This window comes from Maniola hyperantus, chromosome 3 (genome assembly GCF_902806685.2).
Source record: "Maniola hyperantus chromosome 3, iAphHyp1.2, whole genome shotgun sequence".
Classification (NCBI taxonomy): Eukaryota; Metazoa; Arthropoda; class Insecta; order Lepidoptera; family Nymphalidae; genus Maniola; species Maniola hyperantus.
In genome coordinates this window covers 13536155-13557137 of record NC_048538.1, presented here as the reverse complement: position 1 = coordinate 13557137, position 20983 = coordinate 13536155, and the positions used below count along the sequence as shown (strand labels likewise).

The 20983-nt window shown below is 36.8% G+C and overlaps 2 protein-coding genes across 7 annotated transcripts in view; one reads left to right on the top strand and one right to left on the bottom strand.

Annotated features, from left to right (window-relative positions):
* The window catches only part of LOC117996187 (uncharacterized), a 149553-nt gene that overhangs the window by 21956 nt on the left and 106614 nt on the right, over positions 1–20983 (bottom strand). The window lies entirely within an intron of this gene.
* LOC138404713 (15-hydroxyprostaglandin dehydrogenase [NAD(+)]-like) lies at positions 2492–10907 on the top strand. 5 transcript variants are annotated; one of them, XM_069509442.1, is made up of 6 exons: positions 2492–2618; positions 3750–3923; positions 5049–5282; positions 6802–6981; positions 7796–7935; positions 10615–10907. In XM_069509442.1, the coding sequence occupies exons 2-6, from the start codon at positions 3804–3806 to the stop codon at positions 10757–10759; spliced, it is 819 nt and encodes a 272-aa protein (XP_069365543.1). In that variant the 5' UTR covers positions 2492–2618; positions 3750–3803; the 3' UTR covers positions 10760–10907. The 5 variants fall into 5 exon arrangements, with proteins under 5 accessions (XP_069365543.1, XP_069365542.1, XP_069365545.1 ...); XM_069509441.1 differs by having other exon boundaries at positions 2513–2618; positions 3718–3923; XM_069509444.1 differs by having other exon boundaries at positions 2583–2601.

The window sequence follows — 20983 nt, the reverse complement described above, 5'->3', positions numbered from 1 at the left end:
ACTTCGGCCTGCTATTCACGGGGTCCGACGTTCGATTCCGGGGACGCACCTCTAACTTTTCGGAGCTATAGATAGATAGATAGAAATACTTTATTGCACACAAAATATGAGATAAACATGACAAAAAACAAAGAAGCTAAAAACTAAAAAAAAAACAATTGTATGTAAATGCGGCCTTATTGCTCAGAGCAATCTTTATCAGGTAGGTAACCTTTGCGTTTCAGAGCTATATGCGTTTTAAGCATTAATCACTTGTTTTAACTGCAACCCATTGCCGGCCTCCTACTAATTGCGGGTCTCCACTCAGAATGAGAAGGGTATCGGGCCACAGTTCACTACGCTGGCTAAATGTGGATTGGCAGAATTCACACATGTTTGAAAATTATAAAAAAATGCATGTTTGTGTGCATGTTTCCTCAACATAATTCAGCTATTTTTTTAAGTCGTTTATTTGTAATCAACAGCGTTACAGATAATTTAGTTTATATTTCAGACTTAATACTATAGGGCCAAATAGGATTACAATTTTGTTTAATAGTTAATAACTCGATACTTTTGTTTAATAGTTAATGATTTGATTACAACACAACTTTTTTTAAGAATATTTATAAGCGTAACTCGCTATTCATTAATGATCTTCAGGAGAAAGTTTTTTTAATGCTATCGATTAAGTTAACTCTTGGAACAAAAGGTTCTCTAGTCAGCTATCTTTGTTATTCGATTACCTAGAGCCGAGCGAGATCTAGATCCCCTCGAACAACTGGAATTGGCCGCAGTTACGATTGCTTTTGAAGATCACTTTAAACCTCTACAATTCTTTGATGCCAATTTATTATTTTCCTCAGACCCGATGAAATCAAATAAAAATGTCAAAAGGGAGCCAGTGCATATCAAACTTTGATTTGAGGAGCTATAATAATCCATACCTACTTATAATATGCATACTTCTCTACATAAAATCAATTGTAAAAATTGTACTGGAAAATCGAAGAGTTCCCATGAGATTCCTAAGAAACCTAAATCTATGAAGGTATGTGGATGAAATCATTTATTTGGTACAGACTACATAGATAGCTTGCATCCTGGAGACGAGTAAAGGCTAATTTTTATCTTGGAAAATCATAAAGTTCCCAAGGGATTAAAAAAAAATTAAAACCATGAGAACGAAGTCACGGACATCTGTAATAATTATTTATTGGTATTTGGACGTCGCGTCGTCCTCCCTATATTCCATAAGCGTTGGTTGGCCTAGTATTATTTCTACTTATAGGTACATCGACGCAAATATTGACACACAATATAAGCCAACAAAACATCGTATTAATCTGTTGGCACGGTCAAAGTCAAAGTAAATACAATCAGTATACGCACAGACACCAATCCGTACAATATGTATTAGATTACATACACAGGCACGAATCACTGACCGCAGAATTGCGTGCAGTCAGTGTGGGTAACTTTAGATTCACGTTTACAAAGATCACACAGCCTATTGAATCTTGCAATTTTGCATATTAAAGGACATAAAAAGAATTTTGAGAATTTCAAATGGGATCCTTAAAAAATCCTATATCCAATCGATAGAATCGTGTGAATCAGGTTATAAGTATGTAGATTGTAGATACCAATTATTATAAGTTACCTGTCTCTTTGACCAGTCATATTATATATTATAACAGAAACACCGGTCAAGTGCGAGTCGGACTTGCATACGAAGGGTTCCGTGACCGTAAAAAGTCTAACAAACACTATACACAGGCTATAACGAGAACGTTAGCACAGAACGAAGACAGGTGATGTATGATGATTACTGGTGATACCAAAAAAAAATCGCGAACAAAAATTAAAAAATCCTATATTTTGTAAAAGTTCACGATATATTGCAAATAAAAGATCTGAATGACGCTAGAGGTCAACGAACGTTGCGTAAGTAGGCCACTCGGAGTCACTGCCACGTTGTAGGCGGGACATTGACACGAGTTTTGCGCGCTATACATTGCGGGTATGAAAGATACTAAATCACTGAAACTACAAAATGAGGCAAAGAGTTATTAGTATTGGCTTGTGTTTAGGTAGTATAACAATAACGCTAAGTTTTTTCTAGCGTTGTGGTTACACTCTGTATCTAGTACGTGACGTACGTACTATACTTTTTATTTATCTTTAATTTATTTATATTTATTATTAAGTCCCGTTGGCAACCTTTGGTTACGAAACCCTACTAAATGAAAGTGTAATAAGGATAACGATGTAAACAATATTGTGGACAGATATTATTACAATGATTTTTCATCGTACTTTAATTGTATTTAGAATGTGTTTGCGACTAGCGATAGCTAGTCGCAAACACAGACGAACAAATCTGGCGGCACCCTCACTCGCTAATCAGAAAGCAATCGTAAAAATCATTTGCCAAACTGTCTTATCAAATTACTGATAGTCTCTATCGTCAGTTACGTGCGTACAATGATGTCTACACATTAGATCGACAGTCGTACCTACGTCAAGTATTCTTTGTTGACGTTGTGATCAAGTGACTAAAGTGTATTTGATTTTGGACTACTTAGGTTTCATTCGCAGGGTCACTAGACTTTGACTTGTGTAACTTTCCAAGAAATGTAACTTATAAATCTGTATTCTAAGTCAACATAATAATATGTATGTAATGGGATGGAAATTGTAAAGTGATTTGGTATCGCTCTTGGATGAATAAAATTTGACATATTACTGTTACTTCAGTGTCAAGTTTGTAACTTTTATTTATTCGATACAAGTTAGCCCTTGACTGCGATCTCACCTGGTGGTAAGTGACGGTAAAGTCTAAGATGGAAGCGCTAGTTTTTTTTTAAATGAATATTAGCCATTAGTTAAATGACTAATATTCCCCTTTCCTCTCCAACTAAGCGCCAGGCTTGTGCTAGAAGTAGGTACGACAATAGGGCAACGGGCGGGGTTTGAACCGTCGCGTCGACCTTTTGGTTTTTCGTGGACTGAAAAACCTGTTGAGCTATTGAGGCTCTGTTTAGTTTACCTGTGTCTAGTATGTTATTTCCATTTCTTATGCGGTAAAAAGGACCAAACCTTTTGAGTTAGTGTATAGTGATTAGTGATAGTGTACATAGTGTAAGTGCTGAAAGAACACGTGAACAAAGTGTCATATCTCAAATCAAGAAAGACTAAGATGCGTCAGTGGACAATTTCTTAGTATATAAGATAATTTATAAGTTTAGGTTAAAATAAAATTACTTATTAGTCATACATTAGGCTAGATCGTAATATAATTGAGTAGCTAATTGGCACTCAACAATAAGGAAAAAAAAATGCGGTTTACGGCTCATAAGTGATACTATTTTACACTTTACTAAAATACCGTCCAAAAAATAAATAAAACGCCTACCTACGAAAATCCATAAAGCAAAATAAAAATAAGTAAAACAAGGTCTAAAATCATATTTTTGATATGAAAGTTGACACATAAAGTTAAAATGGCGAGTGAGATCTCATTTTGTACGCATTATATTGTAATGTGCGCAAAACAAGTAGTCCAGCACGACACGAGTGCAGTACACGAGGCGTATGAACACTATGACTGCGTGTTGTAAACAGATCTTAGCTAGGCTCATTTTGAATTTACTTATTAATATTAAGCTTGCGATATAAATAGACATATTGATTTACAACATTGATAGGTTACATGAATATTCTATGTTATTGTAGAGATAAGATTCATTGTGTTCGTCGGGATTCAGTGATAACAGGTTAGTGATAAAATTCGGTTCGGTTATAAGGAACTAGTGTCGAACATGGCAGCTAAACTACTACCAGAGTTTATGGACGTTGAAGGAAAAGTGATTCTAGTGACGGGAGGTGCTGTTGGGATTGGTGCTGGATTGGTCAAGGAATTGTTGTCGCAAAATGCAAGGGTATGTGAGATTACAAAGCACTGTGCAATACGCGGCAGTAAGTAATGTACATCGGCCTTTAGAATGACGTTTCGGCTTTGTAGAGCGTTGTCGGTCTCATCGACAGGGACAACGCTCTACAAAATATCTGCTTTCTCTTCCTAAAGGTCGATGTACATTACTTTCGGCCGCTTACTGTACCTATTTGTACATGTATCTATGTTAATGATATAATTTTCAATTAATTAAGTAGTTCTCAATATCTGTGGACGTTGGTTCACTACAAAGCACGGGTCTCCTCTCAGTATGAGAAGGGTTTAGGCCATAGTCCATTACGCTGGCCAAGTGCAGATTGGCAGATTTCACACATATTTGAGAACATTTTGGAGAACACTCAGGCACGCAGGTTTCCTTACGATGTTTTCCTTCACCGTTAAAAGCAAGTAATATTTAATAGGGTATTGGAATGTAGTAATAATAATAATGTGATTTTTTGTTTAGCGGTAGTTTATGGGGCTAGAATTCATTATTAAAGAGAATGCTTCATTAAAAAATCATGATTTTTATTTATTTTGAAGGTGATTAATGACGTCACAATCCGTAAACGACAATTTTTTTTTCAATTTTTAAAATAAAAATAGGGTCGGTAATTTCTGCGGAAAAAAATATTTTTTATGTTAAAAAATATTTGTCGTTTACGCCTTGTGACGTCATTAATCACTTTTCGTGCAGCGTGACGTTAATAATTAATTATTTTAAAAATAAATAAAACCATTATTTTTTTGTAAATTAATTTCTTTAATAATGAATACTAGCCCCATAAACTACCGCTATACAAAAATCCCATCATTTTATTACCATAGTCCAAGGCCCTATTGCTTAAAACGCAAATAACGCCGAAAAGTTAGAGGTGCGTGTCCGGGATCGAACCACCGATATCTACTCATGTGCCGACCTGTCCAGTAGGAGGCAGACGTCTTAATAAATACTATTTAGGTACCTATAATGATACTGTAATGATATACCTTTTTGCACGAAGAGTATTGAAAAAAGTTTCGAACACCTTTCAGCAAACTAATAATATCCCGACTCTTGGAGCAGGTGTCGGAAAACTTCATAAATTGAACTTCGAATTTCATATTACAGCACGTCGCCTTCTTAGACGTGTTAGAACGCGAGGGGGCAGCCCTTGAGGGAGAACTATTGAATAAGTTCGGCGCCCTGAGAGCCAAGTTCATAAAATGTGATATCTCCGACGAGAGACAGCTTTCGGCGGCGTATCAGCTCATTTTGGACAAATACAGACGTCTGGATGCAGTAGTAAACAATGCTGCAGTTATTTCTGAGGAGAACTACAAGAAAATGGTGGATGTTAATTTCGTGAGTACGATTTTGTATCACGTATCTATTGACTTTGTAGATCTATTTGAGCCGATGTTACTTTGAAACTTCACATTTAATAAACCACAGACACAGATATTTGTTGCTACAATGTGTCTACTAAATTTCATTGAGTTTGGTTTGGTAATCACTACCCATAATAATATTATAAATGCGAAAGTGTGCTTGTTTGTTGGTTTGTCCTTCAACCACGCCGCAACGGAGCAACGGCTCGATGTGATTTTTTTAAAGACCTGGAGAGTGACATCGGCTACTTTTATCCTTACCAAACAAATACACTTTCGCATTTATAATAATATGGGTACTGATAAAACGAAAATCTATTAAATTTTCTTGTCAGACAGCAGTGTGCAACGTCTGTATTTCCTGTAGATATTTCACTTATCATCAGGTGGGATCGCAGTCAATGGCTAACTTGTATCAGAATTAAAAAAAATGCGTATCGATGTTAGAAGAGAAGCGAAGTTTGTGAATCGAATCTGTAATTGGACCGATAAAGCATTTATGCAACATCGAGTTCGGTGGTTCCATAAAGAAGTTTGTTAATAAATTACTTTGGTTGTGGGTTCACGTTGTTTGGAAACTGTTGTTACCTACATAAACCTAAAATTTCGTTGAGGATACGATTATGAAAATTTACAGGTTACATTATTGGCAAAGTTCAACGTAATATTTTAGACTTAATATCGGCAAGTCTGAGGAGGATTACCGATATTCATTATAAAATCCTCAGCCGATATCATTCAAATTAAATGCACAAATATTTAGTTCTCAGTACTTTAAATAACCTATCGGATAACTCAGAATTTACTTTTACTAATTAATTCTAAGTATATACCTACTATGAGTATGAGAGTAAGAATGAGATTAGTTTGCACAAAAGCAAAAGAGGCATGTGTTACTTAGCATACTTACGCGCATTCGCGAGAATTTTTTCACTTGATAAAAAATTTGTACGATGCGGTGGAGGATTTAGAGGTGGTGAGTGGATGTTATGTAAAATAGAATTTTAGCTTTAATTCGCTGGTATTGTGAATTGGCCCTAAGTAAGTTAAATAGGGGACAAGAGGCAGCCATCGGGCATTTGGCTAGTAACATAAGATAATTTTCGAGGATAGTGAGGATCTGAAGGTTTTGGGAGATCAGAGACAGCGTTATAGCAGTATAGCATGGCTACAGAGCATGAATATATGTCACTAGCTTATGCTCGCGACTTCATCCGCGTGGACTACACAACTTTCAAACCCCTATTTCACCACCTTAAGGGTGAATTTTCTTAGCGGATGCCTACGTCATAATAGCTATCTGCATGCCAAATTTCAGCCCAATCCGTTCAGTAGTTTGAGCTGTGTGTTGATAGATCAGTTAGTTAGTCAGTCATTCACCTTTTATATAAAAGGAATAGGTGACTGGCTGACTGTTAGATTTATGATAATATTATGGAAGATGATAATATTATACGATATTTAAGTTCATCCTCTGGTCTTGTTTTTTCCAGACAGCAACAGTGACAAGTACTTTTAAGGCTCTAGAAGTAATGTCAGTGGACAAAGGCGGCAGCGGTGGGGTGGTGCTGAATGTTTCGTCGTTGATGGCTCTAAAACCACAGGAAAATTTCCATTTACCTGTCTACGCGGCCACAAAAACCGCTGTGCTACACTTCAGTAACAATATTGCGGTTCGTTTTATTTTTCACTAGATGATGCCCGCGACTTCGTCCGCGTGGATTTCGGTTTTTGAAAATCCCGTGGGAACTCTTTGATTTTCCAGGATAAAGAGTAGCCTATGTCCTTCCCCGGGATGCAAGCTATCTCTGTACCAAATTTCATCAAAATCGGTTGAACGGATGGGCCGTGAAAAGCTAGCAGACAGACAGACAGACAGACAGACACACTTTCGCATTTATAATATTAGTATGGATTTAGAGGATTTAATTTGTTTTTATATCTGAATGTTACTAGCGACGAATCGTGATTATCTAGCTTCATTATAGTTTCAACAGTATTGTCACTAAAATATTACTTACTACTTTACTTTTTTAAATTCCCGTGGGAACTCTTTGATTTTCCGGGATAAAAAGTAGCCTATGTATGCCATGTATGTATTGTATACCCATGCAATAATCACGTCAATCCGTTGCACCTTTGCGACGTGATTGAAGGACAAACCATCAAACCAATAATCTGGTAAAAGGGTACTGATACTGATTCTCGAATTACTTATTTTTAGTTACTCAAGTAAGTAACAGGAAAACAATCTGCAGAAAATAATCAGTTAACACCCATATAATATCGTTATTGTGATTTGTGATTGCCGATAAAAATATGTAATTCCAGAATCAGTATAGTCAATATCGTTGGATGGTTGATTTCCCATTATTTCTTTGGAGTTGGGTGTGCGCTTTAGCTTCGTCAACGGTTACAAAACCCTTAATTTCAAAGCCTTTGATTAAACCAAAACCCTGAATTCGAAATTTTTTTTTTCCATTTCAGACTCAAGAGTCGTATTCAAAGACACATGTACGTATAGTGACAGTGTGTCTGGGACTAACCGACACAGCTCTCTTACATAGGCACAAGTTCGAGACACAAGAATCCAAGAGCTTGGCCTCACAAGTCCCTGAAAAGCAGAGGTAATCTTAGCATGTATTCGAAACTACTTTAACGTTCCCAAAGGAGTTGTGAAATGAAAGTTGGGCGTTAGTTCTTCGGGTGAAAGGATAAAAATGCGGCGGGACTTGGGAGACAGAAAAGTTTTGGACAAATGGCTAAGTTAATGTTAGCTTTTAGGGAACAATCTAAATATATAAAAGGAAAAGCTCACTGACTGATCTATCAACGCATAGCTCAAACTACTGGACGGATCGGGCTGTTTGGCATGCAGACACCTACTATGATGACACGCTAAGAAAGGATTTTGAAAATTCAATCTCTAAGGGGATAAAATAGGGATTTGAAAATTGTGTAGTCGACGCGGACGAAGTCGCGAGAAAAGCTAGTAGGTACTAAGCACAAGTTCAACAATTTGATGAAAGAATATTAGTAGGGATTAGTTTAGCTTTCCTTAGTTTGCTTAAAAGGTAAAGAAGTAACACCTTGTTACTCCAAACTGACAATAAAATCATGACACGAGCGAAAACCTAACTTCAGAGGGTTTAACGCACCCGGCAAATGGCGTCGCTTACGTGTTTCTCCGAGAAGGTTTCTGCGATTTGTTAACCTTTTAATCAAACTAAGGAAAGTAAAGTACTTATTGTACTTTAGTTTTCCTTAGTAGATAAGTACGTAGAGTAAAGTCCGACCAAAGTAATACTTTGCCCGCATAAACTTTACATCTACTTTTCACAGCTTAATAAAATCCTTTTTAGGTGGGCTACTATACTGCACCATAAAACAGAATTACTGTATTTTATTAGTCTTAGCTCGCAATTTGTACTAAATGTTTGACTAGGGAATGTGACACCAATAAAATATTTAAGTACTAGCTGATGCACGCGACTTGCTCCGCGTGGAATAAGGTTTTTAAAAATCCCTTGAGAACTTTTTGATTTTCCGGGATAAAAAGTAGCCTGTCACTCTCCAGGTCTTTATCTATACCCATGCAAAAAATCATGTCAATCCGTTGCACCGTTGCAACGTGATTGAAGGACAAACCAACAAACAAACACTTTCGCATTTATAATAAGAGTACTGAGGTACTGATTTGATAAGAGGATGTATAAGGAGAGGACCATTATCTTTAAGAACTGTATTTCTTAATAAAATTACTCACTAGTTCTTGCCCTCGTTTTCATCAGTAGCGGGGAAAAAAATAATTAAAATAGGAACCTTTTCCCCAGGCCATAAAGTGACATAGACTATTTCTTGCGTATTGTTTTATAAGTCCTGTGTCTAGATTTGATTCAGCAGTTTTGAAAGCAGCACAAACAGACAGACAAACAAAAATGTTAAAAATAGGTATTTGTATTTTAATTACTTTTATATGTTAGGTACTTGTAGCTTAAAAAGGCAGTTAGATATTTCGAACAGACTGACATTATAATTTTATATTTGAATGGATACATAATTATAATATGAATATTCTAAAATCCTTCAAAATGTATGCGTTTAGCTTTCTATAGGTACCTAACAATAGTAGTAGGACGTTTGATGTATAACAAAGGTAGCGCAAAATGCTTTAAACATGCATTATGCATGAACTGTAGTCGGAATATTGCTATTTCCATATTTTGCGGGTAGACAGACACATTTGCAAAATTAAATATTTTGCTGTCGAGGCGAGTTACGAGGTTTTGAGAGTTAAATGAAAATGTTGGGAATACAACTTCAACTGAATAATCCCTTTTTCTCCATTCAGAGCTGGCGTAGTAGTGAAATGAGTGACTAATGACGTTTTATTTTAAGGAAATTTTTTTGATTAAGGAATTATATCAAGCGTGTAATTTAGGTAGATTTTATTCCATAGACAACTGTCTAACGCTTTTATCCACTATCTAAGTGATGAAGTGAACAGACAGACAAAACATTATATACAACAAAATAAATACGTGAAAACCCCAATGGAATGCTCCAATTTCCATTTTACGTGGAAAGACAGATACATTTGCAAAATTGAATTCACGCGTAATATGCCGAAGGCGAATAACATCGAGCTCGCGGGTGAAATAAGATGCATGGATCAATATTTGGATTATGTAAATTATACATAGTAATAAATGCAGTTCTTAAACTAAAATTCGAATAAGAAAATGAGTCACTGAAGATTGTAGAAGATAATATAAATACAATGCTGAGAAGTGAGACATCTTTAACAGTTCTAACATCGATATAAATGACAAGATAATGGTCATGCGAACAAAATTTTTCACGGTTTTGGAACCAAATAAATCAGCGCCACCTCTTAGATACTAATGAACGACCCGTTTGAAATCCAGACGTCACTGAGGTTGCATTGGTGCTAAAGCACTACTGAGTCGGTGCCTGTCCATAAACTAAAATATTATGTCTTACTCTCATTGTTTTGTTAGACCAGTAAGCACAACGTATTGTGTATTGTGGTTAATGGTCAAGATCATCATACCCTATGATTTTGGTGACGAATCTCATAACATGTTTTGTTGAATTTCCGATCGTACTGTCGAAAATCTTGTAAATTCTTTGCAAGATTTCTTTTAAATGTGAAACAAATTCACATGACAATGCAAACGCAGTTCAACAGAGTTTTCAACTTGTTTTCATCACTTTAAACTCACTATAAAAAACTTAAAAGTAGATCTTGATCTAACTAAAGGTAATTATTGCTTTATTTCCAGGGTAACGTCTGCAGTGAGTGGCATAATGTTCGTAATTAGACGGGCAGATAGTGGATCTACCTGGATCATTGCTAACGACGAACCACCGATTGACGTCAGTTGTACTGTGAGGGAGGGTTTCCGGTGTGTTTCCACTGCCATATGATTTGATTTGCTAAAATAAATGTTCCTATCTACAACCTTAATATTATTTCCTTTCATTAAATAATGTTTATTCGTAATTAGACGAACCGAGAGTGGAACTACCTGGATCATTGCTAACGACGAACCACCGATTGACGTCAGTTGTACTGTGAGGGAGGGTTTCCGGTGTGTTGCCACTGCCATTTGATTTGCTAAAATAAATGTTCCTATCTACAACCTTAATATTATTTCCTTTCACTAAATAATGTTATTCGTAATTAGACGAACCGAGAGTGGAACTACCTGGATCATTGCTAACGATGAACCACCGATTGACGTCAGTTGTACTGTGAGGGAGGGTTTCCGGTGTGATGCCACTGCCATTTGATTTGCTAAAATAAATGTTCCTATCTACAACCTTAATATTATTTCCTTTCACTAAATAATGTTATTCGTAATTAGACGAACCGAGAGTGGAACTACCTGGATCATTGCTAACGATGAACCACCGATTGACGTCAGTTGTACTGTGAGGGAGGGTTTCCGGTGTGTTGCCACTGCCATTTGATTTGCTAAAATAAATGTTCCTATCTACAACCTTAATATTATTTCCTTTCACTAAATAATGTTATTCGTAATTAGACGAACCGAGAGTGGAACTACCTGGATCATTGCTAACGATGAACCACCGATTGACGTCAGTTGTACTGTGAGGGAGGGTTTCCGGTGTGTTGCCACTGCCATTTGATTTGCTAAAATAAATGTTCCTATCTACAACCTTAATATTATTTCCTTTCACTAAATAATGTTATTCGTAATTAGACGAACCGAGAGTGGAACTACCTGGATCATTGCTAACGATGAACCACCGATTGACGTCAGTTGTACTGTGAGGGAGGGTTTCCGGTGTGTTGCCACTGCCATATGATTTGATTTGCTAAAATAAATGTTCCTATCTACAACCTTAATATTATTCCCTTTCACTAAATAATGTTTATTCGTAATTAGACGAACCGAGAGTGGAACTACCTGGATCATTGCTGACGATGAAACACCGATTGACGTTACTTGTACTATGAAGGAGGGTTTCCGATGTGTTGCCATGACCATTTGATTTGATTTGCTGAAATAAATATTCCTATCTACTACCTAAATATTATACCCTTTTACTAAATCTTTGTATCAATGTTCGTAATCAGACAAGCCGAGAATGAATCTACCTGGATCGCTGCTCACGATGAACCACCGATTGTACTGTGAGGGAGAGATTCCGATGTGTCTAAACATGACCTCGGTAACGAATGTACATGTTTCTAAAATAATTATAATGCCTGTAGTCTTTTACTAATTTAACCATTAGTAAAGGCCGCATAAGACTATTGAATACCCTGCGCTGCTGGGCAGCAAAGTCTTGCAATTGTCAAAGGTGTGTAGATCCAATCCACACTTGGCCAGCGTGGTGGACAATGGCTTAAACCCTTCTCATAATTAGTGGAAACCTACTTGGTTTTTCATGGTATTGTATTGTGTTACCCCATTACTTGCACAATATAATGAAAGGAGCTAATTTGATTACAGCAGTGATAGTGCAATTTTTTTAATGTAATGTTACCCCAATAATCATGCATGATCCATTTAACGCTTAATAGAATGGATCGATCAACATCACCGAGCTTCGAATAACCAATATAAACCGTTTATGGTGCGATTATACTGTGTCGACCGTCTTGATGTGGAGAAAGAAACTAGTCTTGTATGTATTAGACCGGAGACGTGACTCGTATGGTTGAAAAAGTACATTGTGTTTTGGAATATAGTAGTTACTTATATTATTGAATTTAACAGAGTGAGTGGATACTCACTTTGCGTTTTATGGCTTGTTTTACATTGAATTAACATCCTAAAATTTTGATAAAATCTATGAGTACAGTACTTAACACCACGGTCTTACGTCGTCGCCTGAATTCAGCGATCCCTGCGACTCATTCTATGTCGTCTGTCTATCCAGTTGTGGGTCCAAGATGAATCACAATATTGTTTCACAGATTACAGGTAAATACGGAAGTTTACTTCAGGCTTTTTTTTTAATTTATAGACGGGCGCTTGGCTGCAATCAGAGCTGCTGGCAAGTGATGATGCAGCCTAAGATGGAGCGCGTTTGCCTAGAAGATGCCTATTCACTGTTGACTTGAAGGTACCTATATTATAATTGGAGGGGAAAACTGATGATGGAAGGTCTCTTCTGTTCAAACTGTTTGTTTACAACAGAAAATAGATGATATAGCATGAGACGCAAATTCTATCGGGCGTTAAAAGGCATAATATATATTTCACTGAATGATGTTATAAACGTTTACCATCCCCTAATATTAGCTGAGCCAAATAATTGTTATTGATGAGACATTTGAGCCTTCTCCCATTGAAATTGGATACCTCACAATGGGGGGTTACCCCCCATCAATAAACTGCTGACATTCCAATTCCCTTTTACGATCTGACATAATGGTTACTTTGTATTAAATTTTGATTGTTGCTTGGTAAACAGCTTTCGTTATTATTTAATGGTATTAGCTAGCTTAAGGCAGTGGTCCGACCGCCTGCGAGAAAACGACTAACTATTGGCAATTTTCTCTCTCAATATAATGTACATTATGTGTAAACGAAAGAGATGCATGTATCAAAAGTTGCTCTCTGACTGTTCACACTTCCGGCGACGACTCGCTTTACTAGTTTTGTCGCTGAGCGACGAGATTTCAAAAATAAACTTGCTCAGCGATATTCGTTCAGCGATGCACACTCGCTTATAGCCCGGCGACAAAACTATCGAAACTACACACTCTACAACTTTAAGTTTCTAGTTCTACTCGTTTCTCGTTCATCGTCGGCGGTCGGACCACTGCCTTATGAACTTGTTGTGCCTTTCGATACCTTCTATCTGTTATTATTTACAAACATTGTCACTGGTTCTTTGAAAGATCACAACAAATTCACAATGCTTTGTGAAAATCTTTTTCAGGGCTTAGATATATTTCGGTAAATATTTCTTATTTTCTGTATGTTTTGATTTTATTTACTTTCATTATTCTTTGTATGGACATTTGTGATATATTATTGGCTAGATGTTGCCCGCGACTTCATCCGTGTGGATTTACTTGTAGCTTTTTAAAAATTCCTGGGGACTCTTTGATTTTCTGCGATAAAAAGTAAGCCAATTAATTTTCTTAAGTTATATTTGTATCAAAAGTCAAAATCCGTTAACGATGGGCCGTGATAAGGTAATAAATACATTTTCGCATTTATAATATTACTTAGTACCTAACAAAAGGCCTATGACCAGCAGTGGACGCAAACAGGCTGATTGATTGACCTAACAATTAGCTTAAAAGTATGTAAACCATGATAAAATATTTCAAATGGCCATAATTTGGTCGGAACCCAACCTGTTTTTTAAAGTTTTACTGATTCCACTGCTTACAAAAGAGTAGGTAACTAATTTATTGGTCTTAATAAGAGGAAGGACCTAAAAAAATCATTAAAACATTTTATAAAGCGCAACTATTATTATACAGATGGATACCTATAAAATTATGTGGACATTCAACCCGTTAGTTAAACGGTCCATTTGGGAGGCGATGGACCTGAAAATTGCATCAAATTTCAAAGCGTTTCAACGATGCCGACATTACCTAAACACTCATTGCTTTTAGTGTAATTTCGTTACACTGACGTTGCTATTCCATAGTGGATAGTTTTATTACTGACTAGCTTATGCTTGCGACTTCGTCCGCATGGAGTACACAAATGCCAAACCCCTATTTCACTCCCTTAGGGGTTCCATTTTCAAAATCCCTTCTTAGCGGATTCCTACGTCATAATAGCTAATGCATGCCAAATTTCAGCCCGATCCGTTTAGTAGTTTGAGCTGTGCGTTGATAGATCAATCAGTCAGTCACCTTTTCCGTTTATACATATAGCTGGACCCACGACTGTGTCCGCGTGGACTTAAGTTTTTAAAACCCCGTGCGAACTTTGATTTTTCGGGTTAAAATGTAGCCTATATCACTCTCCATCTTTACCATGCAAAAAAACCGGCCAAGTGCGAGTCAGGCTCGCGCAATGAGGGTTCCGTACTACAGTATTTTTTCGACATTTTGCACGATAATTCAAAAACTGTGATGCATAAAAATAAATAAAAATCTGTTTTAGAATGTAAAAGTGAATACCCCACTTGATATAGTCACTCACTTCGAAAGTTGAAAATACTAATTATTAGTTCATGACCACAATTTAATTTTTTTTGTGTGATCTAATCCTAAATTCACGATTTTCAGATTTTTTCCCAAATGTCAGCTATAAGATCTACCTACCTGCCAAATTTCATGATTCTAGGTCAACGGAAAGTACCCTGTAGGTTTCTTGACAGACAAACGGACAGACAGACAGACAGACAGTTCCGTTTTTCCTTTTGAGGTACGGAACCCTAAAAATTACGTCGATGTGAAGCTCAGTTGCGATGTGATTGAAGTTACAAACCAATAAACTAACAAACCTTAGTAGTAGTTATTCCAATTCACATTATACCAGAAATATTAATGCGTCAACTAAGCGACTAATAAATTTAAAATCGTACCTACCTACCTACTTATCAACAGTAAGTATCTCATACAATTAAAAAGATGTCAACGCCCAGTCTTGAACGTAGAAAGCTGTGTATGTTCCCTTTATAATGTAGAAAAGGAATATGGCGAAGCAGTGGGCCATAGCTAGTAGGAAGTATTACCATTACTTATTAGAGTCAGAAAGTAGCGTTAAAAGCGTTCCGATTTCGTTCAAAGCACACTGGAATCTGGATTGGAATAATATGAATTGGGAAAAAGTTCAATATTCAATATTACTTCACTCCGATACTCAGTGAGAGCATAAAACAGAAATGACAATTGCAGTAAAAGAAAAAACCAATAATGAACATTCTTTTCCCTTTGATATATTCCAAAGTTAGCTGAAATTACTTACGCCCCTCACATAAGTAAATACGTTTCAGTACAAATGTTGTCTTTGACCTCACCCCCTCAGTTTGTTTCCCCAAAGAACCTTCATCAAACATCACGTATGACGACAGTAAATAATATACTGTTTGAACTGTGCCATATTATGAGCACGATAGTAATGCGACGTTGGCAAAATATTTGCGCTCTGCTTGGATGAAATAAGGCTATAATTAAACAAGAGACGTGATAATGTACAAGTATTATACTACAGTTGATTGATAACACTCAATAATTAACTTGTTAGCCAGTTTTTTTATTTCAAGATGGGGCTGACGGGGCTTCATGTTATTATCCATACTAATATTATAAATTCGAAAGTTCCCTCTCCAAATAGCAGTAGTTTTAGCTTCTAGTTTATCACTGCTTCTATTGCTACTGCTGATTGTGAGAACACCTAAATTTCAGAGTATTTGCATCCTCTTCTTACTAATGTAATATGAAAAGGACAGCCACAGTTGGCAGTTTAAATTTAATTTAGAGCTGTCAAACCTCGTGACTTAAGCTGCCAGTCGCGGGCCTATTGTTTAAGTTCGTAGCGTGCACGAAAATTTAGTCTTTAAAAATTCATGTTCCATCCTTTTTTAGCAATATAAAAAAAAAAGATGCAGATACTTTAAATTTAGTTTAGAGAAATACAAGAGAGTCGGCGCCATTGTACTATTTGTCCTAATCATACTAGTTCACACTGAAACTTATATTAACATAACTATTTTCGGTTTCAGTAACATCCATTCCAGTGTAGAATCCCTGGAGTGTAGAATGTAAAATAGTTAATCATTCATTACAAATGCCCGGATAGATATTCCCAAAAGTTGAGCAGAATTTCTCTACTAGTGGCTCGGAGCATTCTATCTGCGAGGGGGGTTTTAAAACTATGCTCTGGAGTCTAGAAATATGCTTTCGCGTCCATCCATACAAAAGTTATCCTCATGACGACTTATTTTGATTCAATTTTAAAAGTTTTGGTATGCGTTTCACTGCGATATCACATAAGGTCACTAAAACACTAGACCCAGACCGGTCGAATAATCGATCTAGCATCCTGGTAGGTGCATTATGAAGTTTAAATCTCCTGAGGATGCGCCGGTGTCGGAGTGGAACATTGTTGAGTGTATTGCTTGGTTTTCCTGCTTCTTTAGTAGTGGGAGGGTGGGTGGTGCACATCGGATGTTGAACGTTGTACCATAATATAGACTTGCCTTTCTTGACGGATTATAGCAAGTTAAGCTTGTAGTTCCTTGCACGACAAAGGTCGTTTGAAAAACTCAAGAATGAAGAAAGGCAACTTAAACATGACACGCTCATGACTCCCTAGAATCAGCAATAGCAGGCCAGGTCGTGTCCACAATGGTATGATGAGTTGTGACTTGTGGAAAGTCGGATTTACTTTAAGCGGAGGAAAAATAAATCGTATCTACAAACCATAGTGTTGACCAAGAAATAGAAAAAACTGAAAAAACTTTATCCTCAGCGGGAAAAGTTTGTCGTGAAACCTTGCAGACTTGTAGATATAGGTGAGTAAGAGTTTCACCGCATATGAGTTACGGTTTAGTTCGAAATAGTTCAGCGCAAATTACTTAGGATGTTTGCATGCTTCGAATTAAAGTGATACTCGTACAGTATAGTGCTTTGAATATATGGATAATGGATTGAAGATAATGTTATGCACAAGCTGGTCATATTTTACATAAATAGTACTGCGGTATTCTTATAACATCTTGTCGTAAATGTTTATTAAGATTAACCTATGCATCATAAGCAATATGATATGGACCAAATTTTTATGAAAATATTGGCATGAAATATGAAATAGGTATACTAGTATCGCTACATTATTTTAAGGAACTGAATACCATCCTTTTCAGCCCGTGAAAAGGTTGGGACTAATTAATTTAACCCGTGTATGCGTTTACCCGTGATGACAAATATATGGATCCGGGACATAATCGCTACACTAATGGGCCTCATAAAATAGCTCAGAGTCTCTGAGCGGGTGATGGAGAAAGCTATGCTTGGAGTACGTGATCAAATCAGGAATGAGGAGATCCGTAGAATAACCGTAATAACCAACATAGCTCTACGGTTTGTAAAGCTGAAGTGGTAATAGACTGGTCACATAATGGTGATCTCACACTGGAAAGCGCAGAATTGAAAGACACTGCACTAGGTGCATAGACGACTTCAAACGAGTCGCAAGAAGTCGCTGGATTCAAGCGGCGGAGGGCACAGTTGCGTGTTGAAGGCCCTACAAGAGGCCTGTGTCCACGTCCGACGTCTATTAGTTGACAAAGAATATGATGGATTTTAACCTGCTAATTGCATAACTAAATAGTTTCAAACGACCGAGAGAGCACAGATATTGACCAACCTTCTGATAGAAAAGGAGGTAAGAAAGTAAAAAGGTTAAAACTAAGCTCACTAAGCAAGAAAAAAACAAATTCTGATGAGACTGAAGTTCGTGCCAGCATTGTCTTGTATACGATAAGTTTTAGAAATGTTTACCTTCAGAACTTTCAGAAGACAAACAGATAGTTCAGACTGCAGTGAAAACTTTAGCGTCGACGACTATACTTTATTACTTGAAAATAATAAATAAACCTGACATAAGTTACAGCATAAAATCTGTAACTTATGCTCATATTTCCATAAAAAGTCAACAATGTCGCAATCATCACTTCAGAGTAAGTTTAAGTTAGTCTGCTGCATCTATTTAAAAGCTTTAATCTCAAAAAGTGCTGCTTACAGGTAGGTAAGTACTTATTAGTATAATATATGGAAATTCATATAGACTTTATTTGACTTCTCAATAGCAAGTGTTAAGTAACTAACTTAGCGATTTGAAGTTCTCATGCTTGCATATTTTGTAGTTCATTTACATAAACGAGATATTTTATGATAAAGAATTTAAGCAAGAGCTAGATTTGGCATATAATTTTTACAACAAGACCTTTTTTATACCTAATAAATATTTTAGAAAAAATCCTACATTGTTAGTTACGTAAGTTTAATTCGGGGAAAAATGTACTCGTAGCGCACATATTTTCCCCCGTATAAAATTACGCTTAAACGTTGTGTAGTTAAGCTAAATAAAAAAAATACATTTGCCGCAGGATTTGTTTGTGCATGAAAAACATTTTACTTCTCCGGTCACCGGAAGGCACGGTTGACCTGTTTTAGAGAAGCGCAGGCTCAGCATTACGTAATGTGTAATCACTAATGCCCCGTTGTGTGGAGTGGCGCCTTTGAGGGGGTCATTAGTTAATGAAACGGGTGAAATTGAAACTGGGAACATTTTGTTGAAGTCGAAATTGGGATATTAGATATTTGTTGGATGAAATTTTCGTCGTAGAAAGCCGCGGTAGCACGCAAGGATATGATATTATGTACTAACTGATGCCCACGACTTCGTCCGCGTGTAATTAGGTTTTTTTAAATCACGTAGGAATTCTTTGAATTTTCGGGATAAAAAGTAGTCTATGTCACTTTCCAGGTCTTTATCTATACCCAATTACCCATGCAAAAAATTACGTCAATCCGTAGCACCGTTGTGACGTGATTGAAGGACAAACCAACAAACAAACACACTTTCGCATTTATAATAAGGGAACTGATGACATACAAAGGTTCAACGACAGAGCAATGTACTACGGCTATATGTAAATCAAAGTAGCACGAAACCGTGGAGCGTGAAAATCTCTACGAGAGTCCTATATGTCGCCTTAGAGGTATATCGTTTGGCAAAGATGATGATACTATGATGATGATGATGATACATACTCAAACATTACTGCATTAATTTAGAGACTTCACAACGCTATCACAACATTATGGAGAGCTCTCAGGCAATGCAGGTTTTCCTCCACCGTCCAAACAAGTGATATTTAATTGCAGTTAGAGATGCTCGGGCTCGAACCCCCAACCCTCCGAATAAGAGGCTGACGTCTTGACCACTATGCTATTACCGCTGTTTATGAGTACATACATAGGTATAATTTATTACAAACATTGATATGCTACATACTCTAAATGACACTTGCTCGTCAAGCATTGCTAAACGATGTATAAACTTGCTCGACGAGTAAGCTCTCTAAATTACTTACTATCTAATCTCTTTCCTACCAACTGCAATCCAGCTGCTCGATCGCGGTAGAATGACAGCTACAATGTCACGATCGCAATCACCTCTGATTGGTTGACGCCCGCTTCCTATTGGCTACAATGCATTGCTGCAACAAGAATCGCATAAATTCAGCCAATCACAACAATTGAGATTGTAATAGCTCTTAGCTTTAAGATGTGATGTGTGGCACAGTTATGTAAATAAACGTTTTTTTTTCTTTCTTTCTTTCTTTCTAATAATGATGATGCAGGTTTTACGAAATCGACCTACTGGTATCTTTAGAACAAGAGTGAATAGGCATATTTTAGGTAGACCCGTTCCATCTTAGGCCACATCATTACTTTCCATCAGGTGTGATTGTGGTCAAGGTTAAAAAAATCTGCATGGAGTCTGGCAGCTAATGACGCTATTTATTAAACACTAGCTGACCCGGCCAACTGCGTTCCGCCTGACAGTCGATTCAATTTTTTTTTTTAATATCAATTCACTATCAGAAATTCTAAAATCCCCACGATTTAGGACTTCAGTACTTTGCAGCATCAGGATTGAGGAGTTAGGATCCGAAGTTCAATGACGTAGCCTATGCTTGGTACCTAAAATAATTTTGCATCATCCGCAGTTCCTGAAACATTATAGTTTAGGAGTGCTGTACCCTACATCATCAGGGTTGAGGAGTTGAGACTTGAAGTCTGAGAATAAAGTCGTTGCTTGGTACCTACAATATGAATTCACTATGAACACTTCCTGAATCTTGATAACTCAGGCGGGCAGTAACCCTGCAGCATCAGGATTAAGGAGTTGAATCCAGAATTTTTATGTGACCACCACGAAAACTTTTTTTGTTGATTTAAAAAAAATATTTACAAATCGGTCCAGAAACCTCGAAAAAATCGATGTAGAAAAAAGAACCACCTCCTTTTTGACAGTCGGTTAAAAACCAATGACCTTGAAATATTTACGGAACAATTTTTAAAATATCCCCTTTCTAACAAAAAAAGAATGAATGAAATCGGACTACGCGTTAATGAATTACAACTCGGTATATATTTTAACTTTCATCCCCTCTCCTACGGGAACC

Excerpts from the sequence above, each read along its gene's own strand:
- LOC138404713 (XM_069509442.1), top strand. The coding sequence starts at position 3,804 with ATGGCAGCTAAACTACTACCAGAGTTTATGGACGTTGAAGGAAAAGTG. Across the intron at positions 3,924-5,048 it reads TGTTGTCGCAAAATGCAAGG|CACGTCGCCTTCTTAGACGT; the intron begins GTATGTGAGATT and ends TTCATATTACAG. Across the intron at positions 7,936-10,614 it reads CAAGTCCCTGAAAAGCAGAG|GGTAACGTCTGCAGTGAGTG; the intron begins GTAATCTTAGCA and ends CTTTATTTCCAG.